This window comes from Choloepus didactylus, chromosome 1 (genome assembly GCF_015220235.1).
Source record: "Choloepus didactylus isolate mChoDid1 chromosome 1, mChoDid1.pri, whole genome shotgun sequence".
Taxonomy (NCBI): domain Eukaryota; kingdom Metazoa; phylum Chordata; class Mammalia; order Pilosa; family Megalonychidae; genus Choloepus; species Choloepus didactylus.
This window is the reverse complement of record NC_051307.1, coordinates 78,008,558-78,034,187: the sequence shown is the minus strand read 5'-3', so window position 1 is coordinate 78,034,187 and position 25,630 is coordinate 78,008,558. Positions and strand designations below refer to the sequence as shown.

The 25,630-nt window shown below is 36.5% G+C and overlaps 2 protein-coding genes across 3 annotated transcripts in view; one reads left to right on the top strand and one right to left on the bottom strand.

The window, feature by feature from the left end:
- Positions 1–9,047, bottom strand: part of SLC35A5 (solute carrier family 35 member A5) — a 58,130-nt gene extending 49,083 nt beyond the window's left edge. The window contains exon 1 of one of the 2 annotated variants that reach the window (XM_037835453.1): positions 8,831–9,047. Coding sequence is in view for 1 of the 2 variants with exons in the window: in XM_037835445.1 (XP_037691373.1) it covers positions 8,869–8,870 (2 nt within the window). In the remaining variant the exon portion in view is untranslated. The remainder of the gene's footprint in view (positions 1–8,830) is intronic. The other variant, XM_037835445.1, reaches the window with a different exon arrangement.
- A 92-nt stretch (positions 9,048–9,139) lies between these two features.
- Positions 9,140–25,630, top strand: part of ATG3 (autophagy related 3) — a 40,081-nt gene continuing 23,590 nt past the window's right edge. The window contains 6 exon segments of the mRNA XM_037835468.1: positions 9,140–9,651; positions 12,280–12,321; positions 15,311–15,360; positions 18,470–18,540; positions 19,903–20,010; positions 23,171–23,220. Of these exon segments, the coding sequence (XP_037691396.1) occupies positions 9,580–9,651; positions 12,280–12,321; positions 15,311–15,360; positions 18,470–18,540; positions 19,903–20,010; positions 23,171–23,220 (393 nt within the window). The 5' untranslated portion in view covers positions 9,140–9,579.

Genomic DNA, 25,630 nt, shown 5'->3' with positions numbered 1-25,630 from the left:
TAATTGTGGAAACATATATACAGCCTAAATCTTCCCATTCCAACCCCTCCCTAGCATTCCATTTGTGGGATTAATCACATTTAAAATGTTGCAATGCTATCACCTTCCCACCATCCATTACTAGAAATTTCCCTTCACCCCAAACAGAAACTCATTTCTTAACTCCCCATTGCCCCTTCCCCCACTTCTCACAACCCATACTCTACTTTTCATCTCTATGGTCATATTCTCTGATAGTTTCTTTGTATTTATCGTAGGGGTTAAATTTAACCTCGTAAATCTATTACAATCTTGTTTTTCTTTGATACCAACTTAACTTCAATAGGACACATAAACTATGTTCCTATACTCCTCCATTCCCCCACCTTTATGTAGTTCTTGCAAAAAATTACATATTTTACATTGAGTCCAAAACCACTGATTTATCATTTCACTTTATGTATTTTAGATCCTATAGGAAGTAAATAGTGGAGTTACAAATCAAAAATACAATAGTATTGGTATTTATATTTACCATGTGATCTTTACTGGAAATCTTTATTTCTTCATGTGGTGTCAGTCAACTGCTTAGTGTCCCTTCTTTTTCGCCTGCTCAATTCCCTTTAGCACTTCTTATAGGACTGATCTACTGGTGATGAAGTCCCTCAGCTTTTGATTACCTGGGAATGTTTTCATCTCCCCCTCATTTTTATCCTTCAGTTGTTTGTGAATTTTCTAAGTCTCTGATGGTTATTGACTTCTATTTGTATTCCATTGTGGTCAGAAAATATGCTTTGAATAAATTCAATTTTTTTAAAAGTTTATTGCAGCTTGTTTTATGTCCCAGCATATGGTCTATTCTGGTGAAAGATCTGTGATCATTATAGAAGAATGTATGTCCTGCTGATTTGGGATGTAATGTTCTATATATGTCTGTTAAATTTCTCTATCTCTCTCTCTCCTTTCCGTTTCTCTGTCAGTAGGGCTCCCTTTAGCATACGAAGTAGGGCAGGTCTTAATTATTAGCAAACTCTCTCAGCATTTGTTTGTCTGTGAAAAATTTAAGCTCTCCCTCAAATTTTAGGGAGAGTTTTGCTGGATAAAGTATTTTTGGTTGGAAATTTTTCTCTCTCAGAATTTTAAATATGTCATGCCACTGCCACTCGCCTCCATGGTGGCCGCTGAGTAGTCACTACTTAGTCTTGTTTCCTTTGTATGTGGTGAATTGATTTTCTCTTGCTGCTTTCAGAACTTGCTCCTTCTCTTCAGTATTTGACAGTCTGATCAGAATATGTCTCAGAGTGGGTTTATTTGGATTTATTCTATTTGGAGTTTGCTGGGCATTTATGCTTTGTGTATTTATATTGTGTAGAAGGTTGGGGAAGTTTTCCCTAACAATTTCTTTGAATACTCTTTCTAGACCTTTACCCTTCTCTTCCCCATCTGGGACACCAATGAGTCTTAAGTTTGGATGTTTTATTTTATCTCTCGTATCCCTGAGATCCATTTTGATTTTTTTCGATTTTTTTCCCCATTCTTTCTTTTGTTCTTTCATTTTCCATTCTGTGGTCCTCGAGGACGCTGAGTGATTCTTCAACTTCCTCTAATCTTGTATTATGAGTATCCAGAGTCTTTTTAATTGGGCCAACAGTTTCTTTTATTTCCATAACATCTTCTATATTTTTATTTACTCTCGCAATTTCTTCTTTATGCTCTTCTAGGGTCTTCTTTATGTCCTTTATATCCTGTGCCATGCTCTTCTTCATGTCCTTTATATCCTGTGCCATGTTCTTGTTGCTTGTCTTTAATTCTTTGATTAATTGCACCAAGTACTGTGTCTCTTCTGATCTTTTTATTTGGGTGTTTGGGTTTGGGTTCTCCGTTTCGCCTGGTTTTATCATATGCTTTAAGATTTTCTGTTGTTTTTGGCCTCTTGGCATTTGCTTTACTTGATAGGGTTATTTCTGGATATAAAAAATACCGATCTCTAATTTGTCAGATCTACAGCATGGTGGCTTACACTTTCTCTAACCAGCAGATGGCATCCACGAGTCTCCTATTCACCTCAAGTCAGTTCTCCCCTACTTTGTCTTTGTGGCACATGGGGATCTGATTCTTGTGGGGTTCAATTGGTGCACTAAGTTTGGGTGTGTTGGTGCTGTCCGCCCTGAATGTGGGGCGTGTGCCTGGCTGGTTAGGGAGGCAGGGCAGCTTTAATAATCAAACCTCCCAGGTGTTCCTGGAGGTTTAAGGCTGTTGCAAGAGTCTACGCCTTCATTTCAGCCTTGCCTCAGATTGTCTCTGCTGCTGATCCACGAATCCCTGGCATTTGTGTAGGTTCCCTGGGATTTCCAAGCAGGTTCCTCCTCTCAGCTGTGGTCTTCCAGGACTTCTGCTGAGGGAAGGCCATGCAATGTCACACGTGCAAGCCGGCCCGCCAAGGAAGCCCTGGGCCACTGGGCTGTGCAGGGGTGTTCCCAGCCCACTGCAAAGATAGCTGAATGGGGCATGTTAATCTCCCCCTCCTCGCACAGCTCCACCTTCCCAGCTCCAGGACAACAGCTGCAGGTGCACCAAAGGCCACTGTCCATGGCTGATATCGTGGCGTGTGTGTGGTGCTGTGGGAAAAACTCCCCGTCACACTGGGTTTCTTGGTGCGGCTCTGGGCTGTGGGTCGGGCCCAGGCAGGAGCATCCTCCGCCTACCAGGGAGATGGGGGCAAGGGGTGCGGTTTCTTTCTCCTTTTGGCTCCCCTCTGACCTCCTGGCCTGAGGCAGTCAGCAGTGGGCTATCCTCCATGTCAGACACCGAGAGGTTGGCACAGCCCACTCCTGCCGTGCTTCACTGCGCGGTTCTCACCATCTTAACCGCAGCTGCTCCCAGGTTTTTTTTTTTTTTTAAAGAAACTAATCCATCTCCAAACACCAATGCATGGCTTCCCCATACTGCAGCACGGCCGCCAGACTTTCAGCCAGCTCACTCACTCACTTCAGAATGCAAACTCCCGGTTTCACCAAGTGCATGGTCCCTGTGGATTTAGAAGACCTTATCCAGCTGGTGCATCACTGGGAACTGGTGTTCTGGGTCACTTTCTGGCTTTTATCTAGCATTTTTCACAGAGGTGTTTTTTGCTCTGTCTCACCTAGCCGCCATCTTAGGTTCTCCCTGTAATAAGTTTTAAAATTGGAAGTGTGAGTCCTCCAACTTCATTTTTATTTTTCAAGAAGATTTTGGCAATTCAGGGCCCATTACCCTTCCATGTAAATTTGATGTTTTTTCCATTTATGCAAAGAAGGTTACTGAAATTTTGATTGGGTTTGCACTCAATCTGTAAATTGCTTTGGGTAGAATTAACATCTTAATGATATTTAGTCTTTCTAATCCATGAACTTGGATTATCTTTCCATTTATGTAGATCTTCTTTGATTCCTTTCAGCAATGTTTTGACATATTCTGTGTACAACTACTTTACATCTTTGGTTAAATTGACTCCTAGAGATTTGGTTCTTTTAGTTGATATTGTGAATGGATTTTTTTTTTTTTCTTGATTTCCTCTTCAAATTGTTCATGACTACTGTATAGAAACACTACTGATATTTGGGTTTTGGTCTTGTATCCCACCACTTTGCCGAATTCATTTATCAGCTCTAGTAGCTTTGTTGTGGATTTTTAGGGTTTTCCTATATATAGGTTTGTGTCATCTGCAAACAGTGAAAGTTCTAATTCATCATTTCCAATTTGGATGCCTTTTATTTCTTTTTCTTGCCTAGTTTCTCTGGCTAGAACTTTCAGTACAACATTGAATTAACAGCGGTGAGAGTGGGCATCCTTAACTTGTTCCAGATCTTAGAGGGAAAGCCTTCAGTCATTCTCTACTGTGTATGATGTTAGCTGTGGGTTTTTCATATATGCCCTTTATCATGTTGAGAAAGTTTCCTTCTATTCCTAGTTTTTTAAGTGTTCTTATCAAGAAGGGCTGCTGAATTTTTTCAAATTTATTTTCTCCATCAATTGAGATGACCCTGTGGTTTTTAATCCTTCATCTATTACTATTAATTTTCTTATGGTGAACCACTTCTGCATACCTGGGATAAATCCCACTTGATTATGGTGCATGATTCTTTTAATGTGTTGTTGGAGTTGGTTAGTATTTTGTTGAGGATTTTTACATTTCATTTTTTATACCATAAGAAATTTTGGCATATAATTTTATTTTCCTGTGGTATTTTTACCTGGATTTGGTAGTAGGGTGATATCGACCTCAAAGAATGATTTAGGGAGTGTTCCCTGCTCTTCAATTTTTTTGGAAGAGTTTTAGAAGGATTGGTGTTGCTGTTTCTTGAGATGTTTGGTAAAATTCACCAGTGAAGCCAGCTGGTCCTGGGCTCTTCACTGTTGGGAAATTTTTGATTACTGATTAAATCTCTTTACTTGTTATTTGTCTGTTGAGATCTTCTATTTCTTCTTGAGTCAGTGTATGCAGTTACGTGGTTCTAGAATTTGTCCATTCCTGGGTTATAGATTTTGTTGCTGTACAGTTGTTCATAGTATCCTCTCATAATCCTTTTTATTTTTGTGGGGTCTGTAGTAATGCCTCCACTTTCATTTCTACTTTTAGTTATTTGTATCCTCTCTTTTTTCTTCATCAGTCTAGTTCAGATTTATCAATCTTATTGGTTATTTAAAAGAAGCAATTTTGTATTTCATCGATTCTTTCAATTTTTTTTAAATCTATTAAATTGATTTCCATCCTAGTCTTTGTTATTTCCTTCATTCTGCTCACTTTGGATTTAGGTCTCACTCTCTCTCTGTCTCTCTTCCCTAATTCCTCCAGTTAGATTAGATCTCTGATTTGAGATCTTTCTTCTTTTTAATGTAAGCATTTAGAGTTATAAATTTCCCCTTCAGCACTGCCTTTGCTGCATCCCATAAGTTTTGGTATACTGTGTTTTCAGTTTCATTCATCTCGAGTTATTTCCTAACTCCCCTTGTGGTTTCTTCTTCAACTTACTGGTCATATAAGCAAGTGTTATTTAATTTCCACATATTTATGAATTTTCCAGTTGTCCTTCTGTGATGACTTCTAGCTTCATTTCATTATGGTTAGAGAACATACATTGTATGATTTCAGTATTTTTTTTAACTTATTAAGACTTCTTTTTTGTTTATCCTATAGAACAACCCAAGTCCACTAGAGAAGAATGTGAATTCTGCTGCTGCTGAGTGAAGTATTCTATATATGTCTGTTAGTTACAGTTGGGCTATAGCATCATTCAAGTATACTATTTCCTTATTGATCTTCTATCTAGATGTTCTTTCCATTCTTGAAAATGTCTTCTTCAAGTCTCCTAGTATTATTGTAGAACTACCTATTTTCCCCTTCAAATATGTCAGTATTTGCTTCATGTATTTTGAGGTTCTGCTGGTAGGTACACACATAAATGTAACTGTTATGCATTCTTATTGAATTGATCACTTCATCAGCACATAGTGGCCTTCTTTGTCACTCATAACAGCTTTCAATTTAAAGACTATTAATCTGATATTAGTATAGCTATCCTAGCTTTCTTTTGATTATTGTTTGCAAGGTATATATTTTTTTCCTTTCTTTCACCTTCAGCCTACTTGTGCCTTTGAATTCAAAGTGAATCTCTGATAAACAGCATATAGTTGGGTCATGCATTTTTATCCATTTGGCCAATCTCTGCCACTTGACTGGAGAATTTAATCCATTTATATATAAGGTAATTACTGATAATGCAGGACTTTCTTCTGCCATTTTCCTCTTTGGTTTTTGTATATCTTATACCATTTTTGCCTCTAAATTCTAATACCTACTTTCATATTTATTTGATTTTATGTAGGATACCATTTTTGAGTCTTTTCTCATTTCTTACTGCATATATTTTTGTGGTTGACATGAGGCTTAAATTTACCATCCTAAATTTATAACAATCAAATCTGATTTGATACTGAACTCCCATTAGCATTGCTTGTAAGGCAGTCCAGTGGTGATAAACTCCCTCCGCTTTTGTTTATCTGGGAAAGTCTTAAATTCTCTCTCAGTTTTTAAAAGACAATCTCACTGGATATACTCTTGGCTGGCAATTGTTTCTTTCAGCATTTCAAATATTTAGTTCCACAGCCTTCTTGTCTCCATAGTTTCTGATGAGAAATCAGCATTTAATCTTGGTGGGACTTTCTTGTATATAACATGTTGCTTTTCTCTTGCAGCTTTCAGAATGCTCTCCTTGTACTTACTATCTGACAGTTTAATTACTATGTATGTGTGGGTGGGTGGAGGGTTCTCTTCAAATTTATCCTGTTTGGGGTTTACTGGACATCTTGAATGTCTATATCCATGTTGTTCATTAAATTTGGGAAGTTTTTTGCCATTATTTCTTTGACAATTTCTTATGCCCTTTTACTCTTTCTTTTCCTTCTGGGACTCCTGTAATGCAAACACTGGTATGCTTGATGGTGTGATGGTGTCCCACAGGTCTCTAAGCCTCTCTTCCTTTTTATTCATTTTTTTTTTTCTGCTCCTTGACCTGTATCATTTCAATTTAACCATCTTCAAATTCACTGTTTCTTCTGTTAGCACCAGTCTGCTGTTGAAACTGTCCAGGGAATTTTCCATTTTATTTATTGTGGTCTTTAACTCCAGTATTTCTATTTGGTATCTTTTTAAATTTTCTATCTCTTTATTGAGATTCTCATAGTTCATTCATTGTTTTTCTGATATTCTTTAGTTCTACCTTTGTGCTTGAGCATTCTGAGCATTTTTTTTTAAAAGTCTTTGTCCAGTGTGTCCAAAGTGTGGGCTTCTTCACTGATGATTTCTAGATTTTTATCTTGTTCCTTTCCATGGGCTATCACCTCCTGCTTCTTTATTTGCCTTGCAATCTTTTGTTGCATACTGTACATTTTAATATTTTAAAGTGCTAAACTGGGATTTAGTTCCTGAGCTGTTGTTCTTTAAGTTTGTATTTAGCTAATGATATTTTAGAGATTTTCTTCAGTGTCAAGAGCTAATAAAAAGAAGCAAACCATCACAATAAACACCTTTCAGTCTTTGCAAATTGGCTCTGTGTTGGCTGGTGATCTCCATCAGATTTTAACCCTCCTGTCAAGATCAGCTGTGGGTGAAAGTGAAATGCAGGATCCTCTCCCTGTTTTCTGGGCCAATGTCAAGTACTGGGCTTGTGCTTGCTTGTTGTCTTAGGTATTATCCTCTTTTCAGAGATTTGAATGCACCCTCTACTCCCTAATGATACAGACCTTCTTGCCCTCTTGGGTGCTCTAATGTATGTCTTAAAGCTACAATCCTTTGCCCTAGGCCTTTTTGGTACAATTGTTTCTTACACTGATATAGCTGCCTGCAAGCTGCTTCTGCTTGCAGAGCAAGTTCTGGGAGGACAAACTAGAGAAGTTTCCTGGGTCAGTATTGCACGCTGCCATCCAATTGATTGGCACCAACAAATAGGCACTGCAGTATGCACACAGGGCTTATTCTGCTTCCTCCAGAACAGGGCCAGGGACCCACAATAAGAACAGAGGCTGGCTCCCCATGGTACTGGGGAGGGGTGTTTTGAAGAAGATGGTTCTACCAGCTGTTACCAGTTGTTCAAAGATTCTGTGGGGGGATGGCACCTTGGAGCATATTACACCACCCTTTTGGTTGATCATGGAACCCTTCTTTTCTGTAGACATTTTTGGTTCTCACAACTGGGTGGAGCCAGAGATGAGGCTAAACATTTCTGTAAAATGCAGGAAGGCCCACCATGTCAAAGAATTATCTGACTCAAATGTCAATGGTGTCAAGATTAAGAAGCTCAATGGTAGAAGCATTTAGTAAATAAATTTAGTAAATACAACTCACTTTTAATAGTCTTCTAGAACATCAATGTAATCAGGCAGTAACCAGCTCTGTAACCTAAGGCCTCCAAGAACATCCTCTGCTCCAGGTATCTAGCCACCCTCAGTGGGGCTTTATAGTTTGGGCACTAGGGAATGGCTTGGAGTAGAATGACCTTAATTCAGGTATCACATTATTGAAAACTTTCTTACATATTACTTTTGGTAATACCACATATACACCTTCAGGAACTTCTGACAATTGCTGCTAAGATCTGAGGACAAGACATTTTTTGGGGGTGGTGGTGGAGGAGGAAGGGTTGTTTCTTAGGTAATAATACCTATTTTAACAGGGGCAGTAGTTTGAAATTAGCTCACTACATTTTCAGTCAATGCTATTAATGTATTTATTTATAAACTGATTACCCAAATATCCAGCATTTCCTCATTGTTCCAATTCTTTAACTTTAATGGTTATTGGTAATTTTCCTCTAACAGAAAACAGAATTTCAAATTAGTATTTTTCGCCTTACAAGCAGCTCTCCTCTAGGAAAAGGAAAAAGAGCTTGCTGGGAGAGCTTTTATTACAATAATAGTCAAAATGAAAATATCTGAAACACTGCTATCAATTTTCTCTTTAGTGTTAGAAGTACATCTTGGAAATCAAAGAGTCTAATATCCTTTGTTGATATGTTGAGGACAATAAACCCCTAGCAGGCTAATAACTCGCCCAAAGCACCCAGTGGGTTGGTAGGGATGCAGTAATGAGCAGTGGGAAATGGTGAGAGGTGGGTTTGAAATGCCAGTACAGCACTGACAGCCCAAATGGGTGTAAGTACACAGGAATCGAAGGAGAGCCTTTCCTACACAAGGTGAGCAGGTTTCCCTCCACAGCAAGAAAACCCTTCTTGTCACACATGCGCAGGAGGAAATCTAGTCTGGCACGCCCTCCCCTCACAAGCACACTCAACCCTTTGCCGCGGGGCGCGGTTACCTCGGTCCCTTAGAAGAGCTTCTACTGGAAGAACTCACATCCTAGAGCTGAGAAAATAACTGTGTAGTTCCGCAGTAGTAGCAGTGTATTCTAGAGTCCACAGGTGGGGCTGCTATGGAAGGGAAAAACAGACTCAAAAAATCTCTGCCCGACAGCCTCCCATTCCGGAACAGAAACGTCCTGACTGGCAAGGAGCGAACCTGGACCCCACTGCGCAGGCGCGTTCAGTGTTACGCTTCCGGAGGGAGGGGAGAAGCTGCCTGATCCCGCCCCAGCGTGGCCTGTCTCGCGTCACGTGTGGATAGAGTCCTGTGTCACGTGAGGCCCAGGTGGCGGCGGACCTACGGCGAGACAGTGAGAGAAGGAAGGGGAAGCCGGAAGGGGTGCGAGTGAAGTAAAGGGGGAGAAGACAGTGCCCGAGAGAGCAAGGGGTGCGTGTGCGCCTGCTTCTCGCTCTAGCTCTTCTCTCGGTGGCCCCGTCGCTCTCCTCGCGGCTAGGTGACAGCTGGGCCCGGTCCGCACGCGCGCGCTGCCGGGTGCGGTAGGAGCGCGCACTCTGCACTGGCGCGCAGTGCCGGCCGCCCCTCCCCCTCGCCCCGTCCGTCCCGTCGCGTCTTGTCCTCTCAGGTGCCAGCGGCCGGGTGGCGAGGCGGCGACGGGGACATTTTCTGACTTCCCGGCCCTTTTCCCTGCTGTCTCGGCTGCCTTTTCCACCCCGTCGCGGGGCCGGCCTCTGCTCCGGCCCCAGGATGCAGAATGTGATTAACACGGTGAAGGGAAAGGCACTGGAAGTGGCTGAGTACCTGACCCCGGTCCTCAAGGTAAGCTGGGCCGGGCTTGCCAGGGACTGGTAGGCACATACTCAAATCTGCAAGGACCGACCGGGGACCGGTCGCCCGAGGAGTCACCGTATTCTGCGGTGGCGAAAGGTGTAGGAAGGTGGAAAAGATGCAACTCCCACCCGTGGTCTAACTGTCTTTATGGCTTTTTGGCCCCTAAGGGGTAAACTTGGAGCGACGCTGTGTGAGTACTCCTGTCTCCACCCGAGGAACTCAATGCGTCTGAGTACGTCGGGTTGGAAGGTGGTCAGCAGCTAAGTAGATTTAAGAACGTCTAATCATAACGTCACGAGAGTTTAAACTTTCTAAACAAGGATATTGCCTATCTTTTTAAAAAATGAAATCAGCCTTTGGTCCTATAGTGACATATGTCAATTACTCTTCCAAGTCTCTTACAGTTAGAATTACGAAATAGGGAAATTGTGACTGAGGTCCTTACTTGTTGAATTTTAAAGGAACAAGATGAAATTTGCAATATTATCTGTATTATCTCAGTAGTACCATTAAACCCAGCTAACAAGCAAAACCTCCCTTTTCCAAACTTTAAAAATAGCCGTAACTAGTCGTTAATCTTGAACTTAAGTTATATCAAGGAGCAGCTCTGTCCTCCTAGATATGTATTTTTTTTTTATGTTGGTAAAATACAGTATTTTTAAAGTAGAAATTGTGACACTCCAATTACAGAAATGATTGTTTTCTAATTTTCAAGAGGTAAATTTCTAGAATTTCATTCACGTTTTTCTTTTATCTTAGACTGTTGTAACTCCTTTCTGAATAACAAGTAATCATAGTAAATAAATGACAATTTCTTGCTTAGCTTGTTTTTTGTTTTTTAATTTTTCAATTAAAACTTGACAAATATTAGTGTGGAGATGAAATAGTCTCGGAAATAGTTGCTTCGCATTATTCAAAAAGTTATGCTGGTATTCTAAGAATAGTGGACAGTTTCGCTTTGCTCCCTTTGCATGACAAAGAGAAATGTTAGGTCTATACTTTTTTATACTTATTTCTAAGACTAATCTTAAAATGATGTCCAACCAGGCCGAGTTAAAAAAAAAAAAATCAGGAAAGTTTATGAATGAGAATTCCAACTCTTGCTCTGCTTGTAATTGCTGTGAAACCCTTCTCAATTCCATTATTAGATCAATTATTTAACATTGAAAATAAATTTGACATTTGAATCCTATGCTTTTGCATATTATTTTGCCTTTTCAGAATAGCATGTCTACTTAGATATACAACTTTTAAATTAATACACGATTGTTATAACTTAGTTTGGGGGAGAAAGAAATAAGAGAAAAAAACCTCTGAAATTATGGAGGTGGAAGATTGAACTGAAAGGAAAGTGTTAGCATGTCAGTATACATGGTGTATATTTTTCATAATAAAGCATAATTAATGACCTTCTCCTTACCCCCTTCTTGTGAACCCTGTTAGCTTATAGAGAGAATCCTTGTACTACTAGAGGTGGGAAGGAATGGAAAAAAACAAAATCCCCAAGAAAGAAATAATGGTCTTCTCTCAGCAAGTAAAAATTTAGAAAATCATTTTTTGTTTGGAAGATCAACATGAAGTAAAAACCCAGGTCCTCACAGTGATCCTCAAGGTTCTACCTGGTAGAGTCCCCGGTCTCATCTGCTACTTTGTATCTAGCTTCTTGCTTAAGCTACACTGACCTCTTTGTTATTCTGTCAAGTGTGCGCTGCCTCCGGGCCTTTGCGTTTGCTCTTCCCTCCACCTGAAATGCCCTTCCCCTAGCCAGCCTTTAGGCTTGCTCCTTTCCTTAAATTCTCTGCCCAGAAGGTTATCTTATCTGTAAAGTCTCTCTTCTCTTACTATCCTATTTTAAATGGTAACCTTGCCCCCTACCCTCTTCCTTTCTGCTATATTTTTCGTCCTGGCATACTATTTGGCATACTTTATATTTTTGTGTTTATTGCTTTTCTCCCTCCATTAGAGTTTAAACTCCTTAGGAGGGTAAGGATGATTTTGCTGAATTTTATTCACTGCTGTGTCCCCATAGCCTTGAATAGTGCCTGGCATAATGAATAATGTTCTTAAATGATTTTTTTTTTTTTATTTTGTAGACTCTACTGTAAAATCTCATGTATGACTTAAAATTTAGAAATATTTATTAAAATTGTGTCCTGCTTTAAAGGAGAGAATCTTGTATCAATATCTTGGTGATGAGAATAATGGGAAAGTATTAAATGATTTCTAGATGCAGTTTCTAATAGTGTTCAGTTTAAATGAAACATTGGTTGAATTGTAAGATTCTAAACAACTTTAAGATGTCTTTACTGTGCTGTAAAATGAAGATATTTGGTAATGTTACGGAATTATAGTAAGCCTTCATGTTTGTATAAACTTGTTAATGTTTTTCACAATAGCTTTGCTTTATTATAGCACTGATCAAATTGTAAGTATTTTCCTGTCAGTTTCATCCATTAGACTTGTATATTCCTGCAGGTCAGGCAGCAATAATGTATTCTTTTCTGGTATTTGTTCCATTGCCTAGAAGGAAACCAGGCAAATAGTCTCCTCACAAACATTTTAATTGGATGAATTGAGTAAAAAGTGAAAAGTATTATTCTTTTTTTCTCTCTTTAGGAATCAAAGTTTAAGGAAACTGGTGTTATCACCCCAGAAGAGGTGAGTGTTGAGTTGAAGGCATTTTGAAGCTATTATCTTTAGAGAAACAATAATATTAAATTGGGTGGCTTTTTCTGCTATAAAGAAACATCTTGAACTTTAATCTTGCTTTGAGTCAAGTTAGTTTCTGTTGACTGTTTTTAAGGATTTTATCAAATGTACCACTTCCCATAGAAGAGTAGGAGCTGTTACTTCCCTTCCAATTTGCCACTTCTCACATTTCTCTGTAGTTCCTCTATTTAGAACTGAGGGTGGGAGGGGGGTTGGAAAAGATTCCTATGGTCATTTGTCCTTCACTCATATTTGTGTCAAATCAAGTTGCACAGTAGGCTCTCTGACATTGCTCTCTCTGTACCAAATTAGAGTTTCCAGGGCTTTCCATTTGGGAGCTTTGCTCATTGCTTGGATATTAAGTTTTCTCTTATTCACCAAATTTGTGTGATAAAATGGTTCTTTTTCATTTCATAGTTTCATTTTATTCTCCATAGAGAACTATATACTAGGCTAAAGAATCTTTTTAGACTCCACTTTTATGAACAATTAGGGTTGTATCAGACTTATTTTTGTTCTTGGTAAACAACAAAGAATTTAAGCTTAACTTTTTTCTTCAAATTCCAGTTTCTATGTTTCCTAGAACCTATATGCAATTAACTCTCAAATTTAGTCAACATTGATATAACTACACAAAATTAAAGTCCTATTTGTAGCACATGACCTTTATTATAGAACTTGGCCTTCTAATAAAGTAGCTTGTAAATATTACAGTTACTCTTTGCTTTTCCATTCTGACTGGTTGCAGCTGACAAACCACTCCCCTTGGTTTTTTACTAAGTACTTAAATCAACTTAAGTGATGATCTCCCCCCTTAGCAATAGATGAAAAAGAAAAAAAAAAAGAAGAAAAAGAAAACCACAGCCTGAATTCCTGTCCTAAAAATTCCATTTACCCTGAGCTATCAACTTCTTATCAAATGTCAGCAAACTGGCTTCTTTTTTTTTATCCCTGTTTTTCTACTCGTTGATCCATACACTGGACAAAGGGGAGTGTGTTCCATATGGCTTTCCCAATCACATTGTCACCCCTCATAAGCTACAATGTTATATAATCGTCTTAAAAATTCACGGGTTCTGGGTTGTAATTTGATAGTTTTAGGTATTTACTGCTGGCTATTCCAAGTCATTAGAACCTAAAAAGCATTGTCTGTATTGTGCATAAGAGTGCCCACCAGAGTGACCTCTTGGCTCCTTTTGAAATCTCTCAGCCACTGAAACTTACTTCATTTCATTTCATTTCATTTCACATCCCCCTTGTGGTCAAGATGATGTTCTCTATCCCATGATGCTGGGTCTAGATTCCTCCCCGGGAGTCATATTCCACGCTGCCAGGGGGATTTACACTCTGGGTGTCACTGATAATTTGGAAATTTGAGTCTATGTTTTACATTTTATTTCATTTGAACATACAAAGCAAGTAGTTATGGTCATTGCTAATGAGGCATATGTACACATGTACTAATTATCAGTGAAATTCCATCTGCTTTTATAGGTTTTCCTTACGTTCTAGTGTTTTTCTTATTTTTTTTGTGGATGCCGCCAGAAAGCTAATATGATAGAATATTGGTCTTGTGACCTCAAAGCATTGTCATTAACTTTGAAGTTTTAATTTTTAATTATTTGTTTTTCTTGTATATTGTTAAATTAATATTCTTTTGGTGGTGATAAATTAATTCCTGATAACCACGAAGTTAAATACGGCATCTGGTTGCAGGGACCAAAATGCTTAAAACTTGGGAGAGAGAGTGGTTTCTTTGGTTTTTGTCTCTACCTAACCAGTTTAATAATAGAAAAGCTTCATTAAAAATAAAAGGACAGGACATTTACAAAGTTGCTGGAATAGAGCTGCTAAATCTTTTCTTGTTAATTTCAAATTTATTTTCTTGAAAGAGGTTATTCATAGAATTATAGAAAATTACTCTATAAAATTAAGAATATTTTGTATGTGCATCCTTTGGTCTCAAAGATCCATTAGACGATTAAAGATATTGTAACTTTTGCTGTGTAATAAATCTATGAGCATTGGATGATTTTCAGTTAGAACTGTTGTGAAATAGAAGTAATTAGGAAAGCATGTGTGCATATTGCTTGAGTTGAAGTCTGCAAATTATGTTTAGCAGACCTGCATTTTGTGGTCTCTAGAATGAGGAGGATTTCTCTCCTGTAGTAAGGTTAATTCACTCCTCTGTAACCTTGAGTTTTGGAAAAGGTTAAACTGTTTCTCCAAGACTGTTGATTTTTTTTGGAGAAAAAACAAAAACTTGTAGAATGTTCAACCTGCTCAGAAAGTGTCAAGTTTGTTAGAGGATTCAAATTCTAAATTATCTAGATGTTTGCAAAGTCATTCCAAAAGCTTCTTTTCCCTGTTGTTTGGCACTACATTTCTCTCTTGTTAATGATTGTTGTGGCAAAAACAACTTTCAAAATTGAACATTACCTAAATTTAAAAAAAAATAATAAAAAGAGGAAGAAGAAACACGTACTATGATATAACAAACTAGCCTTACCTGTATATATATTTAGTAACTTTATTCGGTTTTCATTGAGCTTTCAACCAACAACAAGAATTTCTCTGCATTTTATTTACCCACAAAATGCTTATTGACATTTTAAATTCTGTAGCATTGCCTTTATTTATTTCATATTGCTGTAACGCTTTTAGCATTATTTAATCTAGTGATTAAAAAAAGCACTCAACATTTTTTCCTTTCAAAATCAATTTAAATTTTTATGGATATTAAAAAATATTATAGTTTTAGTAATCAAAGATAAATCTTCACACAGATAGAGCAAGTTTAGTGCAGTTTGCATTTTAATTTAGTATCTGGTACCAAGCTTGCCTAGGGTGATCAGTTTGATATTTTGCTACCTTACATTGACTGATGTTCACTTTTTCTTTTTTCCCTTCCTTTATATTCCTTCTAAATCCTGAATAGTTTGTGGCAGCAGGAGATCACTTAGTCCACCACTGTCCTACGTGGCAATGGTAAGTAATATTGAGTGAAGAATAGAAAATTAGGTAAAAGTTATGGTTTCCAATATGACAACTTGGAAAATGGGTTAGTATATGGAAAGTGGTTAGAATGACCAGATTAGCCCTCTTCTAGCCAATTTTTATTAAATGGTGCACCAACATTACTCAAAATAAAATAGAGGAAGAAAAATTTGGCATTGTATCTATTTGGTTTGTTCCATTAATAGAAAAGATGGACATTTTTTAGATAAATGCCTTGATTTCCTTTACTAGTATTTTATTTATAGTATCTAGGCTTGATCTTGTTGTGGTTCTTTAAAAAATAATTTTCAAGAGCTTGATAAATTTTATTATCTCATTTTTCAGATTAACAAATATTTAAGATTTTTTAAGGTTCTAGTTACTACATAAAGTGACAAATAAATGCAGAGAGATTTTGCAGTGTTATATTCTTTAAAACATAAGGCATGAACATTTTTCTATTAAGCTTCAAAAATATGCTCCCTCTTTAGGAATTGGCTTAAAAATTAAAAGGTTCATGATACTGATTAAGGTCTTAACTGTTAATCTTTTCATAATAGGTGGTTTAAATTTTTATGTTCTTCATTACTTTTGTTAATTACAAAAGTAATTTAAGCAATTTAGCAGTTCTCTTATATATTTTTAAAATATTATGAATAACTTTTTTTAGAAGAAATGTAGTTTTATTACTTTCAAGTACTTGTGATAAAACAACCTGCGAGTGGCTGAAAAATTGATTGCAGTACTTAAGAGAACTTTTTTAAGTAGGCTAGAATTGTTTGGAAATATCATGTTTGGATAGAAATGCTTCAGTACCTGTTACATGCTTTTTAGTTATTAATTTTTTGCTTAAATACACTTTTTCACTTGTGGTTCAGATGTACACTTTTGATTTGGTGGCAGGGGTTCTAGAATTTAAAAAGTTCTAATTAAACGATTTTAAATCAGTTGGACCTGTTTTCCACCTGTGATTCCCCTTAATGTTTATATTTAGCATATGGCCAATATGGATGTCACTGCATTTTATCAATTGCTCTCTATCTTCTAGATCACTATTTGTTATGTATCCAAGAGGCAAAAATGTCAGGCTCATTTGTGTTTGTGTCCTTTTTTTTCCTTACATGTATTTCCATTCTGTATTTTAAGTTGAGTTCGTATCATAAAAGCTCTCCTGTCCTAAGTTTTTCCTATCCTAAATTGTCTGTAAAAGACATATTTAGCTAAATTTTGGTCTAAAATTTATATTTAAGTTGGTATAGAAAGTGTAGCGTTTATTTTGAAAAATGAACTAATTTAAGATTTTCTTCAACAAGATAAACAGTTTTCTTTTCCATATTACTTTGTCATAGCCCTTAATTGTCTAATTTGTTTAGGCATTAGGTTTGTAGTGTTTTTATGGAGGGTTATATATATGAACAGAATCTTCTTTTAGCAGTTATTAGTAGTTTATAGTTCACTTATCATTTGTGGGGGTTGAAATAATTTTATTGCAATTTAAAACTCAACTATACTGTACTCCAGTGTCTACATTTCTGGCTGAGTTGCTGGGGCCAAAGGAGTAATCCATTTTAAATCAGTGCTAGAAATAGGTTGTTGCTATGTTGTATATTCATGTGTACAAGTGCCATCGTGACCTTATTGAGTGTTCTTCCCTCAGAACTTCTGGTATTGCATGATCTTGTTGAATTTGACACTTTGGAATAGTCTGGAAAGGCCTAAAGAGTTGCCAAATGATATTGGGGGTGGGGGACATTTCCTGTCTTTATCTTGTGCTACAAAACCTATGGTCTGACCTTTAGACTGAACCTTGAGCAGCAAAGCTGTGAAAGAAGGGAGCCAACTCTGTCCTCTGTGTTCCTGGAAAAGAAAGTTTTGTTCTACTAATTTCTACAGGCTTTTATAGCATACAAGGTAGTTTCCTACATGACTGTTTTCAGGTATTTCAGGGAGGGTACATTTTTTCTAAAGCAATAAGGTGTATTTACATATCTTTAATCTCAAGGGACAATTTCTTTGGAGCTAGAAGGGAGATAGCAGGGGCAGGAGACAGGAGCATGGAAGGAGCCCAGCAAGAGCTCAGAAACTATTCCTTTATCTAAATTGCTGTCTGCCTTCAGACATGCAAAGCTTTTGGCCTTTTCCCAGCCTGGAGCCCGCCTTCGGGCTTCCAGATTTTGGGAAATGGGCCCTATGTATAATCTATGGAGCCAGGGGACCTTCTGTGTCTCCACACAAAGCTCCAAATTTATGTTCATATATTTGTGACAAATACCACATTCTACCCCAGCTCTGGCCAATTTCAGATGACCCACAGAAGAATCTTTGGAAAATTCTTAATGTTGGATTCTGAGGGAGAAGTGTTTAAGAGCAGGAACTCAAGAGTCACTTGGCTTGATCCTGATTGTTCCACCTTCTGGTTTTGTGACCCTGGGCAAATTGACCTTTAAGCTTTGGTTTACTTATCTATAAAATGGGGATAGTAATACTCTTTACCTCTTAGAGTTATAAATATTAAATGAAAATAATGTGTGTAAAGTTCTAAGTCCTGTACCTGCAAGTACTCAATAAAAGTTTGTTTTCAATCAGTATTATTCTCAGCATTATCTTGTGATTCAAAGCGTCTCTTATCCCTTAGTTCCAGTTTTAATACAGTAGTAGTAACAGGGATCTTGCCAACAACCTACTTCATTATGGAATGTTATGCAGCTTTTTTCTTGCCTCTTTTTGGTCTCAAGATATACAGGACTTCAGGATTAAAAATATGAATGAGATTTTACAATGGGGTATAGCCCACTAAGAAACAACATTTTCTTTTTGGTTAGAGGCAAACTTAATCTTTCTATATTTTATCCTTTCTGATTAATATTTAATCTGAATTCTCTTAGTTCTATCTGCATCTCTTAGTACACTTCACTTATGAGTTGTGCTTGTCCATACCCTAACATGTATTATTGAGCCAATTGTGTAATGACATCCTTCCCAAACCAATCCTAAAACTATTTTCTCAGGCATGTGGATTATATTGTTTTGAGATTTACATGTGATATCTTCTGTATTATCCTTTAACTTTCTGTGTGTGTGCTTTTCACTGTTTCTAAAGGGCTACAGGGGAAGAATTGAAAGTGAAGGCGTACCTACCAGCAAGCAAACAATTTTTGGTAACCAAAAATGGTAAGAACTATGTTACATACATATATATATGTGTGTATATATATATATGTAGTAAATTTTGCACATTTATATATTTTTAAAATCTTAGGACTCACTGGTCTTAATTTGTGTTGAAAGCTGTGCTTTTATTTTCTTACAGATGGAAATTTGGAAATTTAATGAAGCTCTGGGTTTTTCATTCCAGGAGTATTTTTTTTTTTCCCCTTTACTTAATTGATTTTTATGTCTTTTTTCCTTTTATGTTATGTTCTCTTTATCCAAAAGATCTGATTGTCAAGATGTGGAATAAAAGGGCTGTAAGCAAAATTTGGCTTATAACTGGAGTTTTGTTGCAGCTGATTTCATAATCAATCTTTTTAGCTATTTGAATTTAATCTTCTTTAGACTTAAATGTTTCATGAAAAATGAAATTGGTACTGCTTTTGACATATAAAAGCTTAAAGATAAATATTTTATTATACATTGTCAATGAAAGATTGCTTATCGACACAAAAAGTGCTTTGAAACAGGTAGTTTATTTATGAAATTAGTTTTAAAACAACACCAAAAGGCTCTAATAATCACTGTTTCATCACATAATAATACATTGATTTCTGTTCAGATGTAACTATGACAGGAAAAGAAAAATAATTTATACCACACACCACTTTTTTCTTTCTCATGGCATATTTTTTACCAGAATTGATAATTTATACCCTGCTTTGTAAGAAAAGAATCAGGAGATTAATGGCAGTTTGGTTTACCTTATGATTGTTCGATATCAGTATTATGAATAAAAATACCTATTAATTGATACATCTGTATATGAGAAACTTGGCACCAATACTGCATGAGGTAGTAAAATTTAGAAGCTTGGTGGATTTTAAACTGTTTTATCTATTGTGAATAACTGGAAATTAAATGTGAATTATGGAATTCGTACTGACATTTAATTTAGCCATTCAAGCTGGAGGTCACCTCTACTACCCTTGAGTATGACAGGTGGTACTTCCATTCACTGAGAGTAAAGCCATTAAAATAAGTTATTATTATTCATAAGCCTGAAATTGAGCAATGTTACCTCTGGCTTCTTCCCACCATTCTTCATGGGCCATCAGAGTAAAAGAATATATAGACTATTTCTAGTAGAGCCCTTTCTACTTCTTACAAAGCTATTTAGGGAAAGATTAATGTGGTTAAATGATTGTGTCTATGGGCTGAATGTGACTCTTAAATTAATCACTATAATTAGTGGTGAAATATATTCACAGAGCAGTTTGATGGTTACATTTTTATGGAATAAAACTTCATGAAGAACAAGCTTCTTTTTTCCATTGCTTTATAGATTATGTCCTAGTAACTGCACTTGCATTGTTTTTCTAGTGCCATGCTACAAGAGGTGCAAACAGATGGAATATTCAGATGAATTGGAAGCCATTATTGAAGAAGATGATGGTGATGGGGGATGGGTAGATACCTATCACAACACAGGTAAGAGAATAGGATTCCATATACTCAATTTAAGTTGTTTTTAACTCATTTACAATATCCTTGACTGAAAAACAAACAAACAAACAAAAAGAGGATATATAAGGCAACATTTTTGTCCCTTGTAAGCTTTTATCTGAAAAAAGCAGGAAGACAAATTGGGGAAAAAAGAAAAAACTGCTGTTAGAATTAAATACTAAATTTCTATAGTACTTGCTGCTTCACTTGCAATTTGGAAATAAGATCCGTATTATTTTTCTGTGTGTTGAAAGAGAGAGAAAGAGAGAAAGAAAGAAAGAAGCCAATCATATATACATACATAGTGCATTACTTTAGAATCCCTTGCTTATGTGTCATTCCATTGCTGGGTTATGAGCTCCTTGAAGACAGGAATCATGCCAAATAGTAATTTACCCAGAGAATATAAAACACTACCTGGCCTTTAAAAGCATTTAATAATTATTTGTTGAGTGATTATTAAAAGAGATTTTAAGGAGTTTAAGCTCCATGAAAGTAGAGATTCATTGTTGAATTCTTAGCATCTATCATAATGCCTGATACAGAAGTTGTTCAATAAGTATTTGTTAAACAAGTTGACTGAATGTAAGCCTTTTCACAAGTATATGTTTTCATAATACTCTGAATACATTTTTTCACTCCCAGTCCTAAAAACCGAATTTTTTACACCATATTTATGTAATTATGGAAGTGTATATTATTATATGTAGCTATAGCTAACTACCATTTTTGACTTAGTTTTAATTAAGAAAATGTGTTTTGAGTTTAAATACAGGATACTGAAAGCAAGTTTTCTCCCTCTGAGTCCTAGAGGCTAGGAGGTTAAGTAGCAGTAGAGCATGGTTTCTCAACCTTGTACCTCTTGACATTTTGGGGCAGATAATTCTTTGTCATGTGGGGCTTTCCTATGCATTGTAGAATGTTTGACAGTGTATCTGTCCTTTACCCACTGTAAGCCAGTGGTGACAACCAAAAATGTTTCCAGACATTGCTAAATGTTGAACAAAATTGCTGCCTCCAATTCATACCCACTGCAATAAAGGGAAGGCAAAGTAATCAGTACAGGAAAAAGCATCTTTAAGTCAGTTTCTCCTTCCCTCTGAATAATAGACTGCTATTTATATCCTTGGGAAGATATAAGCACACATACAGTACTTCCTCTGTGTTTTAATGGAACTTGAACTCCTGGATCTAAAACTCATTTGCTTCTTAGTGAGTTGAGTGTTGCTGTGTCAAGGCTTAAAGGAAATATCTGATTGAGCAGTTTTTTAAAATAATTTAAAAAATTATCACTTTCCTTCCACTGAGTGTTTTCAGACTTCTTCCTCACCCTCCCACTCCTGCTCTTTCAAAAATCTTTTGGCTGCTTTGCTTTAATTTTCCCTTGTCTGAAAGGTGTGAGTAGGACATTTGCAGTAAATTGTTTACTGACAAGAGCCATTGGTTACAGGACTATGTTTCCAGTGTCATGTTAATGAGTTTACTCTGTTGTTTAGCTGCATTCTATTCCATAATTACTGTCCAGGTGCTTATTTACAGAGCATTCATCACAGAGATAAGTAAGTGTCAATATGAATTTTGGTATGACCAAAGTCTATTTCAGAAATTGGGCTAAATTTAAAAAATGTTTGCTGTGATGATAGGGGACAAGTAACACCATTTTCATATTAGAAAACAACCTAGTATTATTCTGCAGTTAATTTTATGTAGAAATTCTTACTAATGTTTATGAGAGATGCCCTTAGAATTGTAGGTTTAAACTATTTTCTGATTTGGCTAAAGCAGTGTTTCCAACTGACCTGCAAGGCCAGGTGCCTGATTCCTCCTTATTCAACTCATCACCCCTTGCTTCATCCCTATTTCTCTTCTCCTGGGTATATCCTCCCATCCCCCATTAGCCCTTGAAATATTACCTTCGTTAGAGTAATTTGAGCTTTCTTTTCTTTGCCAGTTATGTCCTGCTTTTAGAAGAGTCTGGTTAAAAGAATATTGCTATTTTTTGACAAATTGAAGAGGTTTGTTTTCTTTGTTTCTGTGTACAAGATTCAGCAAATTATTTTGTAATATCAATTTGATATGTTAGGATTTGGGTCTTACTGTTGTAAAGTAACTCATACCTTGTATATAATAATTTCTAGAAAATTACATGAGATAAAAGCTTTATGCTAGAGCTGTGGATCGTGACTTTTTCCATTTGCGAAAGTGAACTCATCATTCTTTCCTTTAGGTGTGTTAAACAGATATATCAGAGACACAGAAGATTAACAAAGGAGCTGAATGTATTTTGTATTTAGGATTTGGGTTTTTGTTATTTGTTTTTTGTTTTTTTTGTTTGTTTGTTTGTTTTTTTGCTTTTGGTAACTTTAGGTGCTATTGTCTTATTGTATTTCCCATCCTTGTTAACCGTCTGACTGAGAACACTGGCAAGTATTTTGAATTAGAAATACTGCCCAGCTGATGGTATCATTGAGACAACTAGGTTCCAAGGTATTTGCTCAACAAGGTGAAGTGGAGAGAGCACTGAACCACAAGTCAGCAGTTTGTTTCCCAGTTCTTTCACTTAACTGGCTGTGAGACTCGAAACAAGTCATTTTACCTCTCTGGAGACTTCATTTCTTCATAGGGAGAAATTATTACCCTAACTGCTTCATGGGAGAGTGTTTGGTAAGGATTAAATGAGATGTGGAAACACTTAGTACTAAGAAGAAAGCCTCTTAATAAATGTGATATGGTTTTACTACCTCTGGATGTTCCAGATATCTGAAGCAATACTTTACTGGGAAAATTTTGATGCATGCTTAAGTAAAATGTAAATATGAGTCCTGTAATCTCTTAATCTTTTTGTTTTCTGAGAATGAATGTGTATTTTGATAGCTTCTCAAGCAAGGAAAGTAAATAAAAGTAAATGAGGAATGATAACCATAATAAAACAGTAAATTAATAGGTTTCCAATTAAGAAGAGAAGGCCTTTGAAGTTATTTATTTCTATTAGAGTTCATTTGTCAAAATGTTGCTGTTTACCTCCTTATTTCAGAGAAATTGTGAGAATTCAGATAATTTTTAGTGTTTTCATTTTTCTTTAATCAGGTAAATAGGAATATTTATTACAGCTTACTTTATTTTTTTTCTGCTGATTATTTAACAGGTATTTCAGGAATAACGGAAGCAGTTAAGGAAATTACACTGGAAAGCAAGGTATTGGTTATTATATTTCTAAATTCAATGACCTATTTATTGCTAAAATATATATTTTTAAGATCACCCATAGATTTCTTATCCAAACTCAGATCAACCTCTAATTTCTAACAATTTCCACTCCCCAACCCTCCTACTGTTCCTGATTGCTTCCCTTATTTTCCTTAATCTGTCATATAGCTAAGAAATACATTTTTTAGATTATAACTGGTAAAAACTAATTTACACTAATTGAGAAGATTTCAAAATGCTGTACCAAGTTAAAAGAAATGGATTTTTGTTTTTAAACAAATATAGTACCTAATGTTGTATAAGTGGAGGTTTAGGGGAGTTTATCTACTTGTTGATCAGTGAATGTTGATACAATATTAGTGTTTAAAATTTGTAGTTTAAATATTGTCATAATTTAATCATTTTCCCACTATTTTGTTAAATCAGCCATTTTGGATTTTTGTTTTGTTTTGTTTTGTCTTTGAAAGTTCAAATGTAAACTTCAGCTTCGTTTAGCCTGGTTCAAAATTATGACATTTTAAATACATGGAAGCTAAATGAGTTAATTTTAATTATATGACTTATTTTGGGAGGGAGGGCAAAATATATAATTGAGTAGAATTTTTGTGCTTGGAAGATTTCAGTTAAATCAGGCTGTATTATATTAGCTTTTCAGTTCTAAAGAAAGCAATTAAAGATTTCTTATTTTTATGTAGTTTGAAATGATATGATAAACATACAACATGCCTTCACCTTTATCTTTTCTTAATTTCTTTGTTAACAGTGAAGTCTCTTAGAGGATAGAATATTTGGATGGGATAATTGCATTTATCTTGTCCTTATGAAATATTTACTATGACAATTATTAGTTTAAGATACTCTGTTTTTGTCATTTGGGTCTTTCAAGAATGGTAACTGGGGCTTAACAGAAAGTGTTAGAAACTGAAACAAGTTTTACTTTTTTCACTATAGAATTTTATGCTTACTGAGGATTAAGTTCATTGACCTGAGAATTCATCCTTTTCAAATTCTGCTTTTTGGAGAGGCTGAATGACTAAGGAGAAATCACACAAATGGCTTTGCTGCTTCTGAAGCTCTTCTTGTTTACCCTGGCATTATTTCCATTTTATTGCTGATTTCTATAAGCCTTCCTGTAGTAGTTAGGGTTCTCTAGGGAAACAGAATCAACAAGAGATATCTGTAAATATAAGATTTTATAGAAGTGTCTCATGCAACTGTGGGGATACACGAGTCCAAATTCTGTAGGACAGGCCACAAACTGGCAATTATGATGAAGGTGTTTGATGAACTCCTCAGGCAGTGAACTGGCAACTCCAATGAAGGTGTTCAATGAACTCCTCAGGAAACGCTTCGCTGGCTAGCCAAAGAAGTGAAGGTCCTCTCTCCCAATTCCTTAAAAGTTTTCAACTGATTGGATTAAATCCAGCTGATTGAATTCTCACTGCAGAAGACATGCCCTTCATTGATGTAATCAGTTACAGCTACAGTCATTTGACTGATTTAATAAACCAGCTGTTCAGTTTATTAACCAGCCATAAATATACTTGCAGTAACGGTTAGGACAGTGCTTGCATGACCAGACACCTGGACACCATCACTCAGCTTAGTTGACACATGAACCTAACCATCAATCTACCCCTTGTCAACTTGGCAGTTATACACATCACCTTAAACCATACTTTATCTCTACATAGAGCACAATAACAGACATATATTTTGCCTAACAATACTCAGCTGTCCTACATACAACTGGAAACGAATAGGACACAAGTCCTTGGGTGACATTAACTCTTAAACTTGATTTCCTTTAACTTAAATACCACGAAATCAACAATACAGCTTATGTCACATGAAAAGGAGATAAGATAGAGAAGAAAACAAAGATGTTTTCTTTATGGACAAATACATATATACCCATAACAAAACAAAAAAGAAATATTCATGCCATCATAGTCCTTGTTTCTGTAACTGGTCACATGGTCGAAGTTCATATTTATCACTACCTTCTTCTACTACCCATTCCATGTTCCCTTTACCCTCAGCAAGCACTTAAGCTGGCCGTGGTTCTTTGCCTGGAGGGGTGACCCAAACCTTCATTCCTGAAGTTTCTTGGCCATTGGTAGTCCTGTCTGGATTGGGTTGTTGCAGTTTTCCATTCGCTTTAATCACAGGGCATGGTAGTACTAAAAGATGCCCTAGGGGACCTCCTGTATTCCAGGAAAACTCGTTTTTTACCTCCACTGTGTAGTTGCAGTGGTATTTCCCTTACATAGTCAGGATCAGTCACCCCAGCCAGTACAGTAATGCCTTTCCTTGACTGTTGATTCAGAGACATGAGAAGCCCAAAATGGCCACGTGGCAGTCTTAACTTCCAGTTCAATGGAATTATTGTTGTATC